At 39.3% G+C, this 25,921-nt stretch overlaps 1 protein-coding gene across 14 annotated transcripts in view; it reads right to left on the bottom strand.

The window, feature by feature from the left end:
- Positions 1 to 25,921, bottom strand: part of PPP2R5E (protein phosphatase 2 regulatory subunit B'epsilon) — a 101,150-nt gene that overhangs the window by 28,031 nt on the left and 47,198 nt on the right. For all 14 annotated transcript variants that reach the window (XR_006282229.1, XM_038405811.2, XM_043516987.1 and 11 more), the window contains exon 3: positions 15,198 to 15,394. Coding sequence is in view for 13 of the 14 variants with exons in the window: in XM_038405811.2 (XP_038261739.1) it covers positions 15,198 to 15,394 (197 nt within the window). In the remaining variant the exon portion in view is untranslated. The remainder of the gene's footprint in view (positions 1 to 15,197; positions 15,395 to 25,921) is intronic.

Raw genomic sequence — 25,921 nt, 5'->3', positions numbered from 1 at the left:
AGTTATGCCAGGTTTCAGAGTAGCAGCCGTGTTAGTCTGTATTCGCAAAAAGAAAAGGAGTACTTGTGGCACCTTAGAGACTAACAAATTTATTAGAGCATAAGCTTTCGTGAGCTACAGCTCACTTCATCGGATGCATTTGGTGGAAAAAACAGAGGAGAGATTTATATACACACACACAGAGAACATGAAACAATGGGTTTATCATACACACTGTAAGGAGAGTGATCACTTAAGATAAGCCATCACCAGCAGCGGGGAGGGGGGGGGAGAGAAGGAGGAAAACCTTTCATGGTGACAAGCAAGGTAGGCTAATTCCAGCAGTTAACAAGAATATCAGAGGAACAGTGGGGGGGTGGGGGGTGGGAGGGAGAAATACCATGGGGAAATAGTTTTACTTTGTGTAATGACTCATCCATTCCCAGTCTCTATTCAAGCCTAAGTTAATTGTATCCAGTTTGCAAATTAATTCCAATTCAGCAGTCTCTCGTTGGAGTCTGTTTTTGAAGCTTTTTTGTTGAAGTATAGCCACTCTTAGGTCTGTGATCGAGTGACCAGAGAGATTGAAGTGTTCTCCAACTGGTTTTTGAATGTTATAATTCTTGACGTCTGATTTGTGTCCATTCATTCTTTTACGTAGAGACTGTCCAATTTGGCCAATGTACATGGCAGAGGGGCATTGCTGGCACATGATGGCATATATCACATTGGTAGATGCGCAGTATTTCCATTACAAACCCACATTTGTGGGCAACATACCACACCACTGGGGAAGTACTTACTGATCCACTGTTGACAAAGCATCTGCACAGTTCTAAATATTGTATGCAACACTTGTACTGAAAAATTACAATCTATTCCGAGTACTTGGAAGCCATAAACAGGGTTCCAAAAAAATTGGTGCTCACTGTCTTATTATTCTTTAGTACTTGATGTGATGAGGACAAGCAATGGGTAGAATTTGAGGGCATAAAACAACTGTTTGGGTGCTGAATTCACATTTTTGAAAGAGAATACAAGTAACCTATCTCGGAACTCTAAAATTAACTGGCAAGCGGAAAAGAGACTAGGCAAGACTGAGTGCACATTTCTTCCCATTACCAGTGAAAAGCAAGTGTTAACTTTTTAAAAATAATGGTAAGTTAAAAGAGAAAGTACTATATTAAAGAATCAAAAGCTAGATACAAGGGTCTGATCTGAAGGAAATGAAGTCAGTCTAAGTCCTATGCATACAGGATCTGGACCTTTTAAAAGGGAAAACAAATATTGACGCATTTATCTGTGCTGATTGCTGGAGCAAGAAGTGGGAAAAAAAGGTTTTAGCCACAACTAGTTAAAGGCCAACACTGGCACCCGAATACTGTAAGCTTATTACAAAAGCAAAATTATTTTTGAATAAGCATATACTGTAAAGTCCAAGTAAAGGCTGAGTGACACATGTATAAAATGCATCCAAATCCACTTGTGCATGCAAGAAAGAGAGTAGGTAAGAGTAAGTTAAAGTAAAGGTACAACTACAACTGAAAAAGATATGAAGTTCCCTTTAATTTGTCTTATCCGCATTAGGAATGAAGAAGTTGATGTTATAAACAGGCAAAATGTAGATGTCTTGGTCAAGAGAACAGACAGACAAGTTATCCTGATGGTGAAGAATTCCAATTGTCATTAAACTGATGTCCAAAAGCAATCATAAGTTTAAAAAGATAATGTGAATGGTTACTGTAGGCACCTCCTTTTTAAAACCAATGCCGTGGGGGCACTGATGTGCGTCAATCCTTGGAACATACTGTACTTCTTCAAAGCATCACACAAAGGATTGAAATGCAGGCAACTGAAAGAATGAAGAATACTACTGCATGAATCACAACACAGTGTAACGGTTCATTTATATGTAGCATCAATTCACAGCCTGCTTATTAGTCTGGAACGGTTGAGATATAGATCTTTGACAATACAGTAGAATGGCTTCAAAGTAGAGCTGCATGGGGAAGAAAAGGGAAAATCTGTTTCAAAACTTTTTCCAATATCCCTCACCACAATCATTTTTTCCTTTCTTTTTTAAATTCCAACCAACACTAATTTTTGGGGGGGGGGCAGAGTAAATTTAAAGTAAAAAATTTTCCTGATTTTTTTTTCTAATTTAGAAATTGACAAAATATTGACCAGCTCTATTCCAAAATCAATCAATGCTGATCAACCACTGCAACGTAACTATGAATATATATATTAATAGGCAATATGTTGCAAGATTTTACCAAGATATTTGTATCTGAAATTATTTTTTAAATACCAAACAGAACCAGTCTGAAGTTAGTGCTGAATGCCTGCAAAAAAACCAAACCAAAAAAAAACAAAAAACAAAAAACCTTTTCAAAGAAGTCTCCCCTCCCCCACCAAACTAGAGCATGGCATACAGTGTCCAAAGTTTCCCCCAAACTTATTGCTTGTACCTGGCTGTAACTAAAAATGTCAGACTGAGCTCAATTTCAATGTATTTCAATACCTTGTACTTCTTTTTTTCTGAATTGGGTGCATGCCAAATTTTATCCTGAAGTGAAAAGGGAGTTCGGACTAAGTAAATCAAGCAGATCCTTAAATATATTGTCATTGAGGGAGAAACACATAGGAGTCTAAATTCTCCCATTAGTGATTGGGTAATTTACATCTTCTCTCATTATCATCCCCTGTTGTAAATGGGAGACAGACTCCCCCCAAAAAATAAATAAATATAGCAGTAACTTGTACAAATATATTACAAATTTCTGAAGCCATTCTGACTGGATAAGCCCATAACTTGTTGGGAAAGAGCCACAGTACTTAACAGATTGTGAACCTTTTCATAATGTTTGCATCAGTCCACACAAATAACTACACTTTTCAAACTTTACTATTTATTTTTTCACTATTATGACTAAGTGATGGAACACCTTGCTATCTACTGTGCAACTGGCATATGGTAAAGTGACTAAGTTTGGAGTTGCATGAGCTTGAGAAATTAGGTGATATTACAAGACATATGTTCTCTCAGATTTAAAACTGCAAATAGCTGTAGGGAAAAAAAAATACTTCAATTCAAGCCAGTACACTTGATAAAATGAAATAAAAAAAACTGGAAAAAGGAAGATTCTTATTACACTTACATACCGATACACTTATAGTTTGTATTTAAACATTTAAAGAGCTACCATGTACTTCAAAATCATACTTCATTTTTTCATTGTAACTAGGGCGGTCAATTAATTGTGATTAATCGCACTTATAATAATAGAATAGCAATTGAAATTTATTAAATATTTTTGGATGTTTTTCTACATTTTCAATATTGATTTCAATTACAACAGAAAAAGTGCATAGTGCTCACTTTATATTATTATTTTTGATTACTAATATATGCACTGTGAAAATGATAAAAGAAATAGTATTTTTCAATTAATCTCATACAAGTACTAAAGTGCAATCTCTTTATCGAGAAAGTATAACTTACAAATACAGAATTTTTTTTGGTTACATAAACTGCACTCAAAACCAAAACAGTGTAAAACTTCAGAGCCTACAAGTCCACTGAGTCCTACTTCTTATTTTGCCAATCGCTAAGACAAACAAGTTTGTTTACATTGACAGGAGATACTGCTGACTGCTTCTTATTTACAATGTCATCTGAAAGTGAGAACAGGCATTCGCATGGCACTTTAGTAGAAGGCGTTGCAAGGTATTTACATGCCAGATATGCTAAACATTCGTATGTCCCTTCATGCTTTGGCCACCATTCCAAAGGACATGCTTCCACGCTGATGATGCTCATTAAATTTAATCGATGCTGTATTTTTTTATGACTGTACTCCTTGGGGGGAGAATTGTATGTCTCCTGCCCTGTTTTACCTGCATTCTGCATATATTTCATGTTATAGCAGTCTTGGATGATGACCCAGCACATGTTCGTTTTAAGTACACTTTCACAGCAGATATGACAAAACACAAAGAAGGTACCGAAGTGAGATTTCTAAAAATAGCTACAGCACTCAACCCAAGGTTTAAGGATCTGAAGTGCCATCCAAAATCTGAGAGGGACAAGGTGTGGAGCATGCTTTTACAAGTCTTAAAAGAGCAACACACTGATGCGGGAACTACAGAACCCAAATCACCAAAAAAGAAAATCAACCTACTACTGGTGGCCTCTGACTCAGATGATGAAAATCAACATGCGCCAGTCCGTGTTGCTTTGGATAGTTATCAAGCAGAACCCATCATCAGCATGGAAGCATGCCCTCTGGAATGATGGTTGAAGCATGAAGGAACATATGACTCTTTAGCGTATCTGGCATGTAAATATCTTGGAACATCAGTTACAACAGTGCCATGCGAACGCCTGTTCTCACTTTCAGGTGAGGCTGTAAACAAGAAGCAGGCAACATTATCTGATGCAAATTGTAACCAACCTTGTTTGTCTGAGTGATTGGCTGACCAAGAAATAGGACTGAGTGGACTTGTAGGCTCTTATGTTTTACATTGTTTTATTTTTGAATGCTGTTTTTTTGTACATAATTCTACATTTGTAAGTTCAACTTTCATGATAAAGAGATTGCACTACAGAATTTGTATGAGATGAACTGAAAAATAATTTGTTTGTTTTTTACAGTGCAAATATTTGTAATCCAAAATAAATATAAAGTGAGCACTGTACACTTTGTATTGTGTTGTAACTGAAATATATTTGAAAATGTAGTAATCACCCAAAAATATTTAAAATAAATGGTATTCTATTGTTAAGAGTTCATTCATTTTTTTAATTGCACCATTAATCGTGATTAATTTTTTTCATCTCTTGACAGCCCTAACTGTAACAATTAAAGTTATAGTAACTGTAAGAGCTAGTTACTTACCTGTAACAGGAGTTTCTTCAAGATATATGGTCCTATCTGTATTCCACTGTGGGTTAAGCATGTACACCAGGTGCCTTGAGCTGTTGAATTAGAAAGTAATGCCTGCTTTGTGACTGAGTAGAGACAGATGTGTTTTGACTGGTACTAGAGGGCTACTTGTGACATGAACAATGATATTGTTCATGGTCTGGAACCTGTCCATGTGCAGGTACACCTTTGCAGTGATAGAATTTAGGGTTGTCACGATGAAGCCCAGAGATTATGTGGTGGCAGGAACAGATTTTTCTATATTTATGCAGACTCCCAATGAAGAGAGAAGATGTAGCATCATGGAGTTGGACTTTGCAGCAGGAAGAGCACTCCTTGCTGAATCAAGCAGATGACCTGGGGGGTTCCCCAGCCTGGGTCCGACTGGGGCCTCCTGGCCTTCTCTATGAAGAATTTATGGAGACAAAGTTCCCACCCTTTTCGGGTACACCTGGGGAACAATCAGCATCTACTGCACCTTGCCACGATGTGAGCTTCCCCAAGGCAGTACATGCAGCACTGGCAGTCATCACTAACTGAGAAGGACCACGGGAAGGACTTTGCAACAAGAAGCCATGTCGCTGAGGTACGTGAACTGAGCCACTACAACTGAGAATACCTTGGTAAAGACTTTGGGGGTGGTTACTATTCCAAAGGGGAGTATTCTACTGAAAATAGTCAGATAAATCTGAGAAAGCGTCTGTGAGCGGGTTGAATACCTATATGAAAGTAGGTGTCCTTCCTATTGACAGTTATGAACCACATGCCCTTTTTTAAAGATGGAATTATTGCTGCCAATATGATCATGTGAAATCTGAGTTTGTGAATGAAGCAGTTCAGATAGTGGAGCTCAAGGATTGGTCTCCAACAACGCTTCTTTTTGGGTATTAGGATGTAGGTTAAGTAAAACCTGTCCCCTTGGTATTGTGGAGGAACATGTTCTATTGCTCCTTGCTGCAGTAGGAAGTTCAACTCATGTAAGAATACTCTCGTAAGAGTGGTCCCTGAAGAGGGATGGGGCGGAGGGGTTTCATGAGAGGTAGGGATGCAAACTCTATTATACAGCCAGAGTGGATGACATTCAGCACCCACTTGTCTGTACTGCACTCCAGCTGTTGAAAGAGGATGCCAGAAGTCCCCAGAATGGTGTTCTGGGATTGGAAGGTGTTGGGCTTAGTATTTCACATCTATCAAGCTCCCATAAAAAAAAATATCATCCAACCAGAGGCTGAGATTGAGATGCTGAGCGTGCTGTGGAGATGTCAGGGTCAGGCGTGTGCCAAACTGTCTTACCTGGCTCCAGCATAGCTTCATTAATAGGGAGAACTATTCTGTTAGTTCTGGAGGTGTGCAGGATGGCTAAGAGTTTGTGCTAGGAGTCCTGGACCACTTCAAGGAGAATCTGAAGCTCTTCAGCAACTCTGTGGAGAAGGTCCTGGAACTGCCTGAAATCATGAAGGTGAGGGGGTGCAGAAATCACCGTTTCATCTGGGAATGATTACGGCAATCTTGCTAGTTCCAGCAGAACCGGAGTGTAATATTCTTCCTCCTCTGTTGGATCTGGAAGTAGACCTGAGCCTCCCCTTAGAGAGGAGGTAATGGGTGGTTCCCTAGCAGATTGGATCAACTAGATACCAAGGTTCCCAACATGGCCAATAAGAGTGGTCAACAGGCATGGGGTAGATGAGGCTGAGGTTGGAAACTGTGCAGGTCTTTTGGGTGGTGGAGGATAAGTATGGTAAAGGAAGAGCGATTCAGCCAATGGCTCTGAATCTCCTGAGCAGAAGGCTGCTTTCAACTCTGTTGGAGGGGAGGTGTATTCTGCATATGAGAGCTTAATAGGCTCCACAGTGCAGCTGGTTCTCTCTGACGAGATATTATATCCATGGAAACAGAGGGTCCCAATGGAGGAGAGGATTCTGGATCTGGGAGGGTGAAGACATCTTGTGGGGTGGCAACACATTCAGACCTCCCCGGTGTGAGGGGGACTCTGCTTGCCCAGAGTATCAGAGCTGGTGAGGAGGGTGATATCCGGAGTTGGCAGTAATTGGGCTTCATCGGTGCAGATGGATCCTAGAGTTTGGCGTCAGGGATGACAGTACTGACAGGACACAGTCTGGAACTAATGTAGTCCAGTGCTTGGGGGATTTCTTGTTGTGCCTCTGGGACTTAAACATCCTAAGTCCTCATGGACTGAGCAGGTAGGCTTGCCTACAGTCAAGTCCAACTTCTTTGAAGTGAACTTTAAGGAACACTTAGTCTCATGCTTATGAGAGTGCTTCCTAGTTTCCCAACAAGACCCTGCCATGAGGTCTGTGTGGATGGATTCTCCCGCATCAGAGTCATACTTTGCGGCAGGACACGCACTCCTTGTTGAATCAAGCAAATGTATGGGGGTGGGGTTTCACCAGCCTGCGTCCAATGGGGGCCTCATCGCCTTCTCCATGGAGGTATTTGCGGAGACAAAGTCCCACCCTTCTCGAATACAGCTGAAGAACGAGATCGGCATATACTTGCCGCAATGTGAGCTTCCCCAAGGCAGTACAGGCATCATTGGTGGTCACCGCTGACTGAGAAGGATCATGGTCAGGAAGCTCAGAGTTTGAAGCCCAGGGTACAGGGCAGAGTCTGGTACCCAATCTGGGTATGGGGCATGGGGACAGTGGTGTTCTCCTGTCCCCCCTTCCCCCACCCCTAACCTCTAGAGACTAATCTAATACTAAAACTTTTAGAACTGTTAAAACTGCTAAACTATTAAAACTGTTAACTATTTACAACTAGGTTGATTGTTTGTAGGATGAAGTCAAAGCTGCAGACACTCTAGATTCCAACCTGGATGAGGTGGTGGTGAGAAAGAACTGAAGAGACGATCAGTCTGTACCACCCTTTATCCCCTTGGTCAGAGACACAAGGTGCATGCGAGGACCAATGGACACTACTTTCAAATTCTCTGGCTCAGGCACACAGTACGCATGCTTAACTCACAGTAGAATACAATAGGGACCATTACTCAAAGAAGCACAAAGTGTTTTTCTAATTTGTTTTTCCAGTTTGTTTACTTTGCTCATTTAATAGCTGTACATAGTTTCATCGTATCTCCTGTGTAATCAGGTAGTCAGTTTCCCGGGCTGAGCAAATGACCCACACAAACAGGAGTCAGAAAGAAAAAAACATTCTAAAAATAAGCAAATGTTATTCTAAAACCACAAAAATTGATAGAAAAACTCAGGGGCAGGTGTAGTAACTGAAACTACTTATAACCCACTGTCTGAAAACAACTTGATTTCAAGCTGAGGATGCTTCTTTAAAAAGTACTGAGTGATTGGCATCCAACTAATCAATTTGCTGTCAATTATATTTAAAACAAATAAAATAAGTGAAAGGGCTAGGTTCTGTGTGAACACGTTGTTTTCTTTTTCTTGCTTCTACTGCCAATATCACCTGACAATCCTCAAGCAGAAATTTAAAATTACTTCTTCAAATTCGTATTTTATAGCTACATCTTCTGTACATTTCAATATCTCATAAATGCCTTGGGTAACTTTGCAGTTAGTTAAAGCTATCTCAGGACTTCCGTTACAAATCCATATTTAGGTTCAGAGGATCCTAGCTCTGCAGTAACATTTTATTCCTGAAAAAAACACTTTTAAAAATGAAGTTCAAGAGTACAGGAGTTCTTAGGTGGTTTCAAAACAGTCTTTGTGTACTCTTGTAATTTTAGCACTGCCATCTTTCAGGCAATGACTCTGGCACATTGATATTTCTTAACTTGTTGTCACAAACTTTCTAAAATGATGTTAAGATGAATATTGTAGCCAAAATTTGTCACTATCCATTATTGGAAAATTGTATTGTTTTATTTATTTTATTTAAACTTGATATTGTGTAAATCCAATCTGATTTTTTCTCTCCAAAAAAACTACAGAGAAAATAAACAAAACTAGTTATTTTAAAAAAAATGTTAATAATAAAAAGGTACAGATTTGCAATACTTCTGCTGATTCAACCAGCCTTTAAACTTGGGAACATTTGAAATTGGATCTGTATTCTGAGGCCAGGGTCCACTACTAATCATAAGCAAAGCTAATGAAAATGAAGAAATTCACAATTACAGTAAGTCTGACTGCTAGCACCTACACCTAAAAAGGATTCCTCAACAACTGCCTGTGTTTGCTATGTTTGCCTTGTATACCAAGGGTTTGGAGATTAGCTTTAACCAGGATTAGCTTTTTCTACTAGCTCTCTCACTTCTGTTACATTCGCTGAACCAGATTCTGATCTTTTTCCGTGAGAATAAACCCAGAATTAAGTCAATGGAATCATTCCAGATTTATACCACGGGAACAGAGTTCAGCATCTGGCTCTCTGGATATATTGTTTGGTAAGTGATTATTTCTCTGACGTTTGACTTAGTTATTTACAACAGATTTCTGCCTGTCCCTGTGCTGTTCAGCAGCCTTTTGGCCAGGACTGCCAGAATAGTCCTGATTTGGGTTTAATTTTGCCTATGCAGGTTAATTTTTTCATTGCACGTAATTTGTAATGATAGAAAAGTTCAGAAAGACACCTAGTGCATTATGGATAAATTTTGCATTTAAGAATCAGGTAGTAAAGGAACATTTTGCTCTAAAAGTCATGTATCACAATAGAGTTTCATTATCTAGTCAATAAAAGGTAGTCTGTTAGTTATCCTGGTTAAAGCCTACAGCAAATGTTTTGTGGGGGATTTATCATTTGCAAAGGGAAGAACGGGTTTCTACCACAGAAATTCATTCAAGGTTTTAAATTTAGCCAAAAGTCATTTTTCCCATCCATCTGCCTTTTTTAAATAGAAACAGTCAGTTTCTCAATCTACATGTTAACCTTCTGAAAACATAAAAAGCTCTACTACAAGCACACTGTAGGATAATGCACGGATAATACAATCATTCATTTTATTCAACTAACAGTGCTTAATCTACCAAGCAAAATCAGCATCATTACTTTATTCTAAGCTTGCAAATTTTGCTCAGATAGTGATAAATTATTTCAGATTAAGTGCCATATTATTTTGTCCATAAAACTCTATCACTGACATTTTCTTTTGCATACACTGTGTTTTAAGTGGTAGGGGCCTTTTTCTTCAGATCAGCTGAATTCTAAAGGATGTAAAATGCTCACCAAATGACACTCCAAAAACTGCAGGGGAAATGGGCTTTGTGCAACATACTCCTTCTGAATAAATCCTCCTATTTCCATTAGCTCAAGTGCCAGTTATTCTTCTACTGCAAGTGATATTGATAATCCCTATAAGGCCAGTGATAGCCTCACATATCAGGTGACCACTAAGATTCCCCCCCCCCATACAAATTCCAAAAGTTTAGCACAGCTTCAAAATTTAAAACAAGCAAAACAGGTTAGTTAAAAAACAGACTGATAAACGTAATTGGGGGAGGGGAGAGGGGTGTACACAAACAAGAGAGAGAACATGTATAATACCAGATTACTGGACCACAGCATTAAAGTTTTAAATACCATTAACTGCATGAGTTGCAAGCCACAGATCCATGAGTAAGCTATGCTGATCATCCCAAATGAATGCCTATAAAACCTTTATACCATACCACTAACAACATGTATTCTACCAAAAAAAATTGGAAACATTTTCGAGAATTTTAAAGGAATAGTAGTAGTAATGGATTTTATATCACTTTATCTATAAAGCCAGGCTGCCTTAGTATCATAAATCAACTTTTCAGGTTTTATAGGCAGAGAAAAATTACAACTAAAGCATTTTAGAAAACTGTATAAATGACCTAAAAAGCTTTTCCATATATAATATAATTTTAAAGTCAGATTCCTCCAGATAATCAAGATTAGAAGCAAGTGACCAGCACTTTAGCCACTATTCCTCTGTATGACTACTAGCATGTCAAACCTTCAGCTCAGAGAGGTGCCTTTTTATCCCCTCCCTGCTCCCCCTTTTTTTAAAAAAATCAGTCTTAAAATTGTTTCCCTTTTTACCCCCTCCAGATATGGAATTCCACCCGTCCCCCACAAAATTATACTGGCCTAAATGCCACGATGGCCAATATTCTTTCCTGGATGGGTATGTCGCAACCCAAAAGTGCTAGAAATGAGTGCTAGACATCATAGTAAAGAGAATACTCCACCAAGTTTTCCAAATAGCATTTATGTTTAGTTTTGGTAGGTCTTAAGATATCATACCTTAACATCAAAATTTTATTGTGATGAATGTGCTGCGCAGTCAACACAGAACAGTGTGATGAATTTACTAAGGGTGAATCTGCTGCTGTTCTCCTGGCTCCTGACTGGATCATGACAGGTCAGCCAGAAAGGGAAGATCAATGGCAGCTGGGAGGATAGCTGGAGACCTGGAGGAACATGCACAAAAGTAGCTGTTCCTTGTGGCTGTTCATGGTCACTGAATGGGTATACAAAGTTGCCTTCACACAGTTAGGTCTATCTCAGTTTAAGGGTAACAGGACTCATGTACATATTAATGTGAATAAACAAGGTATACTATACCTGACTTCACAACATCAATTTCTCTCCAGCAACTGAAAGTGACCTGTTGCAAGGTTCCAAAATTGACTACTGCTTAGCCAAGGGGAAACACTATGTACTAAACATCTATTTTAGATAATGTTAAGGGATTCTCTCTTCCTCTAAGGCTTGTACAGCTGGACTCATGGTACTAAGGGAATTTAGTTTTTGCTGGCAAAGTGATGGAAAAAAACAGTATATATCTAAGACAGTATTCCTGTAAAATATGTAGCATATACAAAATACATGCTGGTGTGGTATAGCAAAAAACATTTATTAGCACTCAGTTGGGATGACCTGCATAATTCACTCATGGATTTGACACTCATGAGCAACATGAGCACCAGCATGTTTTAAAAACCTTTATACTCTATGCCACATCATCATGCATAACGCTTATACAGAAAACAACTGCAAAGTGTGTGTGCATGGGTGTACATTATAGCTGGTGAAGGTAGCAATACCTGACACTTTCCATTGTAAGATCTTGTTTTCTTTTGCTTATAACTGTGCCAAACTTTAACCATTTGCACTGAAATTTTCCAAGCCAAGCATCTTCCTTAGGCTGAGGTTTCTTAAAAAATTTCAACAAAAACAATTCTGACACTCCTCAGAAGTATGGGAAAAAATGTTGATTTGCCCATGTTAAAACATTTTTACAACCATTTTATTGAGAAGCTAAACCAGCTCCATGCTTTGGAGAAGGGACTTGAAATTTGGCAAAGGGGTTCTCCTGTTGCCAAGGGTGTGGATTTTTGCTGTCCCTGTGAAAATCTGTTCAAATTTGGCCAAGTTATGACAGCCAGACACCTCAAAGATTGTTTGCACTGAACATGCAGGGGTTAAGCAGGACTTTCACCACATTTCCTCCTCCTGGAAGCCAAGGACTGCTGTAATACCAGGCACAGGAACAAAGACTGTTTCTCCTGTGGTCTCAATGTTCCCTTGTTGGCATCCAAGCAGTGAGCAGGAGGAGGAACTAGCTTGACTAGAATGCAGAGAAGTGAGCAGTTAGGCTGGGACATGGAGCTGAGGGTAAGGAAGAAGACTGTGACTCAGACAAGGACATGCCAGTTGACAGCAGAAAATGAAAACCTAGTACTGCTATCAGTTAGTCCCTGGTGACAAGAGGCAGAAGCCTGGGCTGTGGATATAAAGTTCCCAACACTCTGATGAACCACGTGGAAGTCAAAATGGTTCAACGTGATGAAATTTGTTTTTTTCAGGTTTTTCCTTTTAAAATATCACATACAAAAAGCTACATTTAAAAGAATGTTAAAATCAAGTACTCAAAAGTTAGGAAATGATAGAATTGTGGTTGCCTGTAAAACTGTAATTTGCTCCCCTTGTGTGTATGCATTATGATAGTCTTTAATTACATGATGACAATTGTTTTTTCTACGGGACCCTCACCCCCCTTCAGTGCACAGGATGAACCAAACTCAGGGAATGAATCTGCACTCTACAGCAGAGGTTCTCAACCAGGGGAACATATACCCCTGGGGGGTATGCAGAGGTCTTCCAGGCAGTACATCAACTAATCTAGATAATTGGCCTAGTTTTACATCAGGCTACATAAAAAGCACTAGTGAAGTCAGTACAAATAAAAATTTCATACAGTGACTTTTATACTGCTCTATATACTATACACTGAAATGTAAGTACAATATTTATATTCCAGTAGATTTATTTTATAATTGTATAGTAAAAATGAGAAAGTATGCACTTTTTCAGTAATAGTGTGCCGTGACACTTTTGTATTTTTATGTCTGATTCTGTAAGCAAGTACTTTTTAAATGAGGTGAAACTTGGGTTATATGAGGCAAAACAGACTCCTGAAAGGGGTACAGTGGTCTGGAAAGATTGAGAAACACTGGTCCGTAGGACCCCCTTCTTCATTTGTTGTAGAAATTGGAAGATGTGCAGTAGGTGAGGAAGGGAACTGCAAGAAGAGAAAGGATCATTTCATAGTTAAGGCAGTTGAATGCTGCCCTGAAGAACTGGATTCTATTCCTGCCTTTGCCACAGAATTCCTATGTGATGCTGGGCATGTCACTTAAACCAAACTTTTCACAAGTGATCACTGACTATCTGAATGCCCAACATGCACTTGCCTGATTTGCAGAAGTGCTGAGCACTTTGAGCTGCAACTGAAGTCAATGAAAACTCTGCTCTGAGCAAATAAAAATGATATAAAACGCTAAGTTCTCTGAAAAAAACCAAGCCTTGGGCATCCAAAATTACTGGATACTTTTGACCTTAATCTCTGTCTCAGTTCGTCATTTCTGAAATGGAATACCAACCCCTGGCCTCACAATAGTTTTGTGAAGATAAATTAATTAATGTTTGTGAAGCACTCTGATACTACAGGGATGAGCACCACAGAAACCCCACAGGAGAAAATTTATAATTCTATATTCAGAGCAGGGTTTGAATGGTGTACAGTAAATAAGGCATGGGGCTACATATGGAACAATGAGAATAAAACATGATACTGGATAGCTCTTCACTGAGTAAGTACCATCCTTCCTATGTACTGAATAAGGCAGGGGTCCTGTGAAAAAAAAGTGTGTGATCATATAATTCTAGACTGTAACATTATGCACATATGCACATGCATAAGAAGGCCAAATTAACATTGCCCATGCAATATATATTTATAATTACATAAAAAGGTGCATTAACAATGGGAAGGTTGCAAAAACAAGCACTCAGATGTTAGGAAATGCCAGGATTAAGTTTCCATATGAAACCTTAACATTCTTTTAATGTAGATTTTGTATCTTTCACATATATAAAATATACATAAAACACACACACACACACACACACACTCTCCAGTGGTATAAAACATACACTTCTACATAATTCAGACAATCACTAGAGTAGTATGTATTTGTGTATAATTTATGTGTAACAAAAAAAAATTAGGTGCATGCATACGGCAATGTAAAAATTATTCATAGTTCTCCAAAACTGTGGGGCTATTACCAGATTCAATAATCACATAATACCAGTATAGAACCAACACCACAAAGTCTATTTCTGAAAATGTGTCTTTTGCTTTGGGTGCCAACTTAGTAAGATTTTATAATATTTATCTTAAAGCTTGCAATGAATATTCTTCACTTCATGATATCTGGTGGTAGTTCAGTACTGATGTTGAAGGCACTTGTGTTAGTTGATAATTTATTAATAAGATTACCACTACCATTGAGAACTCCTGGTGACCTCTTAATTGCAGTTGCTATGAATCTACAAAGCAAGCACTGCAATTTTAATCTTGATCCTATGCATCATTTTAGCTATCACAATGCTCAGTTACATGGCAAAAGTGACAAAGATCCTTATTGATGAGATTTTATTAGATTTAAAGATGGCTTTTATCTTACAAAAAATAAAGACAAACATTCTAAAATTATTCCATTCTGTTTCACTAGGAAAAAAAAGCACAATGAGTTTGTGTCTACTTCATATTCTGAATGCTGAAATTTGAATTGCTCTGGGTATACTTTTCTACATATTTGACACTCATGTTTTGATGATCTAATTTGACTTCACTTAACTTCAAGTGAAAATTTGTGTTTTATTGGTCTTAGAAGTAGTATCCTCTGGTGATGTCGCCTAGAAAATACAAACCCAAGGCCACATTTAGTCCGCTTATTCCAGGGTTCATTTTGGCCCCCAATATGTAACTGGCATTGTATGTGGATCTAAAGTGTCCACAGTAAAGAAGAAACTCACCATTCTAACTACTTCGGGGTAAGTCTGCTCTGTCAAACAGCCTCTGCTTATTGTAATGTAGTCCACCAGTTCATTAAGAGTGGAGCGCTTGTATTCTTTCATTTTAAGGTCTGATAGTGTGTCCATGAAGTCAAAAATTACACAGCACTGCTGAAGTTTCTTTAGGAACAGTTCAGGCTGCTCTGAAGATGGAACGTCTATGAAACAAGAAAGGAAATCTTTGTGAGTCTGGCATCTTTTTATATGAAACAGGAATTTTTTTTGAAGAGCAATTTCAAAAGAAAGCAGTGTTCCATACAGTTTTCATAAAACAGTGCTCAACCTAACAATTAAACCCTTTGTAGAAATTTCATGAGTAGTTAGTAGTTGAGATCTTGGATACCGCATGTACCATTATATTTAATTTTTTTGCTTTTAAAAGTAACATTTACCAGATCTCCAAGACTTAGGAGAGTATAAACATACCTACATACAAGATCTAATCCTGCAAGCTGCTCAGAAATCAAGTACCACCAATTTCACTGGAAACTGAGGATGCTCAGCATCTCACAGGATCAGAGCCACAGTTAGCTTATACTATAAAGGAGGAAGAAAGTTCTAAAACTTGATATTTCTATCTGCTCAATCTGAATTAATCTTTATATTTCAAAAAGGGCTGTACCATACAGCAATGAATAAATCTATGACTTTCTGAACACATTTCCACAGTGCCATTAATTTTTATTCCCACATTGAAATTTTCTGTAATAAAATCAATTGTAATTTTGCAGTAGCCAATGAAGCTTTTCTGTTATAGAATCCTGCCAAGGCAGCAGAACATGCTATCCTTTACATATAGTTTCTATTTGAACACCCTTCTCCCAAAGTAGAAAAGTATTCTTGACTGATAAAGTAAGTGTGTAATATATCTGCTGCTTTTCTCTGTTTTGCCAGTCTTACTGGATCAGCTGCTACGCAAAACTACATGAAATAATGGACTCAACAGCACTACCATAAATGTGCTCAAACACTTGACAGTTTCTATTTTATTCACAGTGACAGGTTAGTTACCTTATTAAACATTATTTTAAAAGAATATGTAATAAATTTAGTTTATCTGATTTTAATGTACACAAGGGGCTAATGATGATAATACACAAATTATAAAACAGAGCCTTGATATTAAACAGAAAAGATGCCAACCAACTGAGGAAGCTACCTCCTTACCTTCCACCCCAATTTTTTTTTTTTTTTTTTAAAGAAACTGCAGCTTAGCTCAAGAGGTTTACACAGCAGGATGGACTTAGTGATCCTCAAAGAAATGCTACAAATAAAACATGCAAGCTTATTCTATTCAGCTTTCAGCTAGAAACAGTATAACACTCCATAAATTTGAAATGTATACGGTTTTAATAATCTGCTTTAAAAGATCAACTATATCACACTTTCTTCTCTTAATACAAGTCATATCTTTTACATGGTCCACATTTCTTAAACAGGGATGCACAAATATAAAGGAGGACCAGCATTTGGCCCACTGGTGTGTTTTTTTGTTTGTTTTGTTTTTTAATCTTCAGGGTATAGTGTTGATCAGATTAAAAATACTTGGAAAACATGGGAAATTGAGAAGTATAGTATATTTTGGAATAAAGCACATTAATTGAAGATTTAAATTAAAATTATATATATCTATTTCATGTTTAAAAAACTTTTGAATTTTACAAAAGTAAATCCTTGCAAAACAAAACAGATTAATCTTGACTCTTCCTCAAATTATTAAAGGCTCAAGTTCATTTAATATACTAAAGGACTGCACAATTATATTTTATTTTAAAGTGTTGAATAAGATGCTTCCTAATCCACTACACATTAATTATTTTGCATTGGTGTAATCTTAAAACAAACACACAAACAAAAAAAAACCAGTGAAGATATTGGATTGCTGTAGAAACAATGAATACGTAATCATAGCCAAATGGCTGACATTCTGCATTAAAAATGGAAAAAATTTGAAAAAAATTTGAAATGGTGCTGGCAGAACTGTGATTAAATTGGGAGGTGGGTGGGAGAAGAGAAATTCCATGTCTTTCCATGCATATAATACTTTTTGTCAGCCTGCTTACATGTTTGGTGGGACTGACACGGGGGTCTGCTATATGAGTTTGGAAGGGTCCAAGAGTGCCTCACTAAGAGGGAAGGCTACTCTGGATGGGGCAGAAGAATGTAAAATGTCCACTAGCTTGTGGTGCGACACGGTCACCTCCAGTTGTGGTATCTGCAGTGCCTTTGCCACCCACTGGGTCAACTCCTGTTGAGAAGGAACTATGGAGGGTTTCCCCTACCCGCAGCGCTGGTTTGCCTCGTGCCTTGTACTGGCTGAACAGACACTGCTACCAAAGTTCTCTGATCAGCAGTACAGGGATGCAGACACACCTACAGTGGAGCACCCATAGAGACACTACTCAAAGAAGAAATTGAGCTTAAGCCAAGACCAGATTTTAATTTTTAGGCTCAGGCCTGTTGATTCAGCCAGGTATTTTAAATACAGAGGAACAGTTTGTCTGGAAGGCAATAATCAAATTCTATTTCTCCAGATCAGGCTTTGGGTCTTCCTGAGCTGTAGAACAATATGATTTTCCTAGACTAGTCATCATAAAGGAAAATTACTCGCATGCAATTTTACTTCTCTGACGATCTCGCAAGTTTCTCCCATCGAGTATATTGCACCTTGAATGCAAGACAGGCATGAATAATCTCTGCTTTTGGGTTTTTTCGCCCTCTGAAGCACCAGTAACTGAGCACAAATCACTCCTTGCCCTACACCGCAGAGCCCGTTCCAACTGTCAGTGCCTCAATCCCTAATATAACCTTCTAAATGGACCCCTTCTGACTGAAATCAGCATAAGAGTTCCTTGCAGAAGCTGCACACTAGAATTTAGAAGTTCCTGCTCCAGCTATTCTGCAATGAAACTCATCATCTTCTTATCACTGCTGTATGCTTTTATCATTCTTCTGAACTTTTGCTAAAAGCTTCTTCGAGCCAGTAAAATGTGGTTACTTGGTGACAAGATGCTTCTTTAAAGCCTCCGCGATAATTTTGGTTTATGTTCTGTTTTGATTAATCTTTGACTCTACAAAATCAAGTCTCTGCACCTGAAGCTTCAATATTGAAATTTTCTTTAAAGCTATAACGCTTGACTTTGAAACTTGACACAGTGTCAACCTGGCTATTGGTCTTGAGTTACTGTTACTCGTAGGGGAATTCTGCACCAAAAAATTAAAAATTCCATGCACAATATTTTAAAATTCTGCCAAATTCTGCAAATTTTATTTGTTAAAATAACACAATATAGTCACGCCAGTTTCAATTATTTTGGTAATTTCTTTCAAAATATCTGTCAGCAAGTATGTCTGTAACAACACAGACCAAAACCAAAAAGATTCTGGTAACTTTTTTTGCAAATAGATTCCTTACTAGGCATATGAATACAGAACTGTATTTCCTGCACCTGTCAGAAGCAGTGCAAAGGCTTAGGGAAATCAGGGTAACGGAAGAGCTGAGGGAGAGGCAAGGAGCCTGGAGTGAACCTGGAGGATTGTTGGGTGTGGGTGGGAGAAGTATAGAACAGGTTTTTTGGGGGGCGAGCGGCAGGATTGTTAGGGAGTTGGGGAGCCTCCCCCACGCAGACCCTGGCTGACCCCAAGCCTCTCCCATTCAGTCAGACACATCTGCCCCATCCCGCACGTCCGCATTCTCATGGGTCTCTACAGCCGCCTCCCTCATCTCCATGTGTCCCTGCAGCCCCTCTCACCCACTAGCTCCTGAGACTGCACCCCAGTCTGCCCCCCCCAGCCATTCTGAACCCCAGTCTGTGACACATACCGCCCAGCAGCCCTATGTGCCCCACTCTGTCCTAATTTTGCTCTGCGGGCAGGGTGCTGTGATGAACTTCTACTCCTAGGGGAATTCTGCGCCACCCCGCATGCACAGAATTCCCCCCCACCCCCCAAAAATACATTGTGCCACAGAAGTGCTGTAGTCCTGCCTTTTACCCACCAGAGACCACTATCGTGCCAGAACAGCCAGCTGTGTTCATGCTGATGGCTGTTCTGGTGACACATTGGCCTCTGGTGGGTGAAAGGCAGAACTGAAGCACTTCTTGAGCAGAAATTTATTTTCTGTGGAAAAAAAAAATCTAAGACATGAATTCTGCATATCCACAGTGGCAAAGAACTCCCCCAGGAGAATACTGTTTCAACTCTTGTTAGATACATACTCATAACACCTTTTTCCGGGGGGTGGGGGGTGGGGTTATTCTGCAACAGATGATGTATCAGACTCCAACTTTGCCTGACAACAAAACATGCACAAAGTGCAAATAGTCCTTGTGTTGTAATTTGATAGTAAGTATCTCAATTAAGATGTTTCAGAGGGACTAGCAGCTGGAATGGAACAGGTATAATGGGGACGAAGGGTGGTCATGTTCAAACCAGTACCCTAGATGGCCAAAAATATAAGAGCTGGAGGAGACGAATGTCAAGCAAGTTTGACACCGAGAAACCAACACAGCAAAAAGTACAACTGCCTGTTGACCTAAGATATGACAGTGATGTCAAAGCATAAATGCCTATCAAGACAAGGCTCAAGTAGGTCTCAAATTGGTAGCAGTTTCACTATGTCTGTCACTTCACATGTCTTTATACATTAAATGAATTGACTGAGTGCACATGTTGTTTGACAGTCATTTCAGATCACCACAACACATCACAGTAATTTTGTAGTTGCATTCCACTCAGACTGCTGCCAAAAGACAAACTGCAAGTCACATTCTAATTTACACAGTTGACACATTAGTTAGTCCTTGAAGCCATGATCAAGTTATATAAATATACATACCTCTTTTGAGAGTGCAAAAATTGTATTGGGCTTTGACCCTTGCCAGGATTTTTTTTTAATTGCATTAAAAATGGAGCATTTATTTTATCCATACCACAAACCTATGAAATTGCTGTATCAAGTTTATACAAATAAGAACCAACCAACCGTCTCTATGTTTGTGAAAACTGAACTGACAGGATTGAAAATCCAGATCGTCCCAAAATGGTTTCAGTACTGGGAGCTGCAGTGCCTTTTCATAGATTCATAGATACTAAGGTCAGAAGGGACCATTCTGATCATCTAGTCCGACCTCCTGCACAGCGCAGGCCACAGAATCTCACCCACCCACTCCTATGAAAAACCTCACCTATGTCTGAGCTATTGAAGTCCTTAAATCATGGTTTAAAGACTTCAAGGAGCAGAGAAGCCTCCCTCAAGTCAACCATGCCCCATGCTACAGAGGAAGGCGAAAAACCTCCAGGGCCTCTCCAATCTGCCCTGGAGGAAAATTCCTTCCCGGCCCCAAATATGGCAATCAGCTAAACCCTGAGCAACTTTGTATCAACTTTTCCCTTGATACAAGATTACTACACCCTAACCCTAACCGATCAAGTGAGCTGTAGCTCACAAAAGCTTATGCTCAAATAGATTTGTTAGTCTCTAAGGTGCCACAAGTACTCCTTTTCTTTTCTGCAAATACAAACTAACACGGCTGCTACTCTGAAACCAAAGATTACTACTGTCTACAATTTTGGGGGGGTAAAGCAGTAATTTAGTGCTCAGTGGAATAGGGTAATTTAAATGGTAGCTGTAAACCATTTATAATGTGAACATCTATTTCCACTAAGAATTGGAGAAAGATCACCAACTCATTTGCTACAGGGCAGTTACCTAGCTGTTTGAGCTGATTCTCACAACTTGCCATCAAAAGACTGCATTCCACTAACAAATGCCCTCCCTTTTTTTATTCTAGAAGAGGATTTTTCCCTCCAACTCTCTTCCTCAAAATAAAAACCCAGTAAGAGTTAAAAATATGATACTCCCCTATGCTCTATAAAGAATTAATCACTCTTTCCCATTCTACATTTTTAGTTTTAAACTTCATTTATAGTTTGATAACAAGTGAAAGATTATATTTTATAGAAAAACAAATCCAGTACAAAAATGAATCAGACGCAGAATAGTAAAACATAATTCAATACTATAAACATCTGAAGACAAATCTTAATGCCTATGTTTATTCCGATAATTTTGGAGAGACTATTACCGCCTCTACTTTATATCTTGGTAACCCAACCTGTGTAAGATTACCTAAGCATCAATGATGATTTTTTTAGGTTCCACTAAAAATTCTGAATCATGGTCACCCACCTGCACTGACCAAAATGGGAGTAATTCCTAATATATTCAAAACTATTGACTCCTTCAAACCAACATGATCCCCTCTTTTGTCACAAATTTTCTATGGTATCCATTCCTATTCTTGCCCTTTAGCTTCCGAGATCATTTACCTTCAGTTGAGAATTAAGCATGTTACTCTATTGCAAGACACAAGAAAATAACATGAAATGGATAACAAAGGTCTCCTGGTTCTGAAACAATTCTCTCAGCAATGTATCTGGACTATATAACCTCAATCAATTCAATTTTTTTTTTTTAATTTCAAGATCAGTTGATGACAAGTGCTGCTATCTATGAAAACTTCTTATTTCGGTAAATTTGAGAAAGACAACATTTATCCTCTGACCATTAGTAGTGTAGGCAAACATTTAAAGTAGTTTATGCATTTAGAATGTAAAGCTTTCCAATTTTTTTTTTCCAGGAGCGGGGGGGGGGGGGTAGGAACATAACTGATGTTCCTTTATCACTTGGAACAAAGTTTCACCACCAAAATTTGATTCTATTCTATTCACTCCTAAGTGATGGACTGAATTGTTTAGTTGTGGGTGAAGACCTTCAACCAAGGAAACTGCACCAGGGCTGCAAACTCTTCCAAATGCTTTTCTCTGCCCACGAGCATAATCTCCATTTTGCTCAGGTTTAGCTTCAATCAGCTGTTCTTTTTCCATGATCATCTTAAAGGCCCATACTACACTATTTAAGATCTCACTGCAAGAAAAGTGAAAGCCACCTTGGGTAAAGCCACCTGTTAGTAAAGAGAATATCCTTTTCCATGCTGGCAAACCTAATATCCACATTAGTATGGGTGACCAAAAAAAAAATAAAAAAATAAAAAAAAAATCAACTGCAATATTTCCTCCTTGCAATTATTAATGATTTCTCCCAGATTCACTGGAATTGAGAGATATAGTATTTCTTAAGCAGCTTTTTAACTACTTTTTGTACACTGAACACAATGAAACCTATATCCCTTATCCTTATTTTGTTTATTCCCCAATACAAAAGATACAGTATCAGACATTAAAGTATGTATTAGTCATTATATTCACACAGTACTTTCCAATAACTTGTCAAGTCCATCTATGCTGTACTCCCTAGTTACTAGTACTCCATGCGCGCACACATGCCTGCCTATCTTTGTATGTCCGTAAAAGCTACAAATATTACTGTGAAAATAAGCATATGCCATAATCATTGCATCTTGGCAGGGGTAGCGAAGTTCATTATAGCATGTTTCTGTTCCAAGTCAGTAACTGTATTACTGGGTCATGCTGCAATTTGACTTCAATATTCTATAATATTTTAATTCACAAATTCTAATGTTGCATTTGCAATTTTCCCTGCATGTTTTAATGATTTAAAAATTCTACTAAACTTAATTAATGCAAAAGCTATTTCATTACGGACAACTAGAAACTACACAAATGTAGATGCAGCAAATGCCAACCAACTCTTACTATATAGCTACAGACATCACTCAGAGCCACACAGTAGGGGTCTTGCTTTGCAAACCTAATACAACTTAGATTAGTATTACACCTCTACCCTGAAATAAACCGGCCCTCAGGAACCAAAAAAAAAAATCTTACCGTCTTATAGGTGAGACCGCGTTATATCGGGGTAGGGAGAGGAAACGCTCCCCGCCCCAGCTCACCTCCACTTTGCCTCCTCCCCTGAATCTGCCGTCACGGCTCCGCTTCTCCCTCCCTTCCAGGCTTGCCGCGCTAATCAGCTGTTTGGCATGGGATGCCTGGAAGGGGGGAAGGAGAAGAAGCGGAGCAGCGGCGGCACACTCAGGAGAGGAGGTGGAGCGGAGGTGAGCTGGGGCAGGGAACGGTTCCTCTGCGCCCTGCCCCAGCTCACCTCCGCTCCGCCTCCTCCCACGAGCGCGCTGCAGCTCCACTTTTCCCCCCTCCCAGGCTTACCGCGCCAATCAGCTGATTGGCACGGCAAGCCTGGGAGGGAGGAGAAGCAGAGCTGCGGCGCACTCGTGTGCGGAGCGGAGGTGAGCTGGGGCAGGGGGCCACAGCAAGGGGAGGGGGGGCGCAGAGGACCCGCTTGCAGAAACAAGAATTCTGATATAACGAGGTAAAGCAGCCCCACTCCTAGAAGCGCTGCTTTACCACATTATATCTGAATCCGCATTATATAGGACTGCATTATATCAGGGTAGAGGTGTATTAATGTCAACTGTGTGCTAGGCAACAGAACCAGAACCATTAGCTGGCACTGCTAACCAGTAAATGGGGATAAGTTTACATATTATCAAATTAATATTATAGTGCCATTACACTACTTTAATAAGGGCCAACTGATTATAGAAAGAGATGCAACTTCTACTTCTGGGGAAATTCTGCACGAAAAAATTAAAAATTCTGAAAAATTTCTGCATATTTTATTTGTCAAAAACAACACTATATAAATCACACTAGTTTCAATTATTTTGGTAATTTATTTCAAAATACCTGTCAGCAACTATGTCTGTAACAATACAGGTACAAAAAATATTCCCCCAGGAGTAAAGAGTTAAAGAAACCCCTACAACTACCCAGTTTCTGCTTCTCTGCCCTCTACCCCACAGAGCCAAGCTGGGGGGGCCAGACACCAACACCTGCTGCCCCCAGCTATAGGGCACCCCTCCCCCCAGACAACCGCACCCCCTCCCTGCCAGAGCCTAGCTGTGCCCCTACAGCCCAGACACTCACACCGCCTCTCCCTTCCCCCTGTGGGGCACACGCCAACCCAGACACCCATAACTCCTACACTTCCAGAGCCCAGGGATACAGAGGGAGAAACAGCCTGATGCTGGGTCCCCAGCTTGTGTGGAGTTTCCTGCATGCTGTCTCCTCCCTTCAGCATGTGCTGGGAACTGCAGCTGCCCAGAACCCTCCCTCCCTCTCCCTGGTGGCGTCTTCTATTTGCAAGTTGAGCTCTGCTGCATCCAGCATCCCCCAAATGCAGCCAGCAGCTCTGAAGCCCATTTCTCTGGGGGGAAAAGGAAATTCTGTGCAGAACATTAATTTCTGCACAGATTCTGTATTGCTCAGTGGCACGGAATTCCCTTGGGAGTAAACTTCAAAAACCTAAGCCAACAGCAGTCCAGTTAAGAGTCCTTGTCATAATTACTGATAAAATTCCCAGATGTTGGGAGCCTGAGCCCAGAAGACTGTTTAAATAAATACCAACCAGAATAAACTGCTGTTTTCAAACATTACATATACACAAAGATCAAAAAACAAACAAACCACCCTTTATCCAGCTATCAAATGTTACACTAAAACTGCCACCCTCTCCAGTTCATCTCAAATTAACCATCAGCAGAGTCGCTTTCATACAAAGATGGTCAACCTGATGTAAGGCAGACATCACTCACTGATAATGCTCAGAGAATTCACCATTATCCATACTTTGGTTGCAGCAAAAGTCTTTGGGTATGTCTATACTACAAAAAAAAAGTATGTTTTTAACTTAGGTTAGTTAACCTGCGTTAAAATATCAGCAAACACAAGGCAACTCAGGTTTTAACTTGGGTTAGCAGCTCGAGTTCAACTCCAGGCTTCCCTATAGGCTTCAACTCCAGCACCTAAACTGTTTTGCCTTATCTTCACTATTTTAACCAGCGTTCGCTAACTCAAGTTCAGAATGAACACACACACACACACACACACACACACACATATTGCAATGTAGACACACCTCTGGGTTGAAACTCTGTCCCCACTGGAGTGAATGGGAGTACTGCCATTACAATCAATGGAAACAGGACTTTACCATTAGAGTCTAACTGGCAATAAGCCAGCTGTTCACTAATCATGGGAAGGAACCATCTGATCAGTGGTGCACTCTCCCAAAGAAACAAGTGGAAAAGAAACCCATCTGGCAGGAAAATCTGCATTTCATTTTATGTTTATACATGTTAAAGGGGTAAGTCTAAATGTGCTGCTCAGTAAATGAGGTTATACAAATATACTGATGGTGAACTAATACGAATAATGTTACAAGAGCCATTTTAACAAAAGTGTCTTTGCACCTACAGTGCACAGGTCAAAGAAGCATTTATACCACAGCACATTCTTGTTGTCTACAGTAAATCCAGAACTAAATTCAATGTGGGAATATGGGTAACATGCATTCTTCAGCCCACCATGAAGCTCAGAAAACACCAGGTCCAGATAATCCAGTACCAACAACAATTATCTACACACATTATTTGCACATTTTAAAAAAAAATGGAACTCCCAACTTTGGTAGCAGACATTCAAAAAAGAACATTCTGGAGGTCTCATGTGTAAGCTTCATTGTTTTTATAAAATATATAACATTTACTAACACAGTATGAGCAGAGTACTTTTTAAATTATATATTTTGTTACTTTCATTGGATTGAAGTTCATCCTGGCGCAGAGATCACACACAAGGCACTCTACCTCACCGACATCCTATAATCAGGCTGCAGCAGTGGACCC

The sequence above is a fragment of the Dermochelys coriacea genome, chromosome 6 (genome assembly GCF_009764565.3).
Source record: "Dermochelys coriacea isolate rDerCor1 chromosome 6, rDerCor1.pri.v4, whole genome shotgun sequence".
NCBI lineage: Eukaryota > Metazoa > Chordata > Testudines > Dermochelyidae > Dermochelys > Dermochelys coriacea.
Note: the sequence above shows the minus strand (reverse complement) of the source record. Positions and strands in the feature narration are given on the sequence as shown.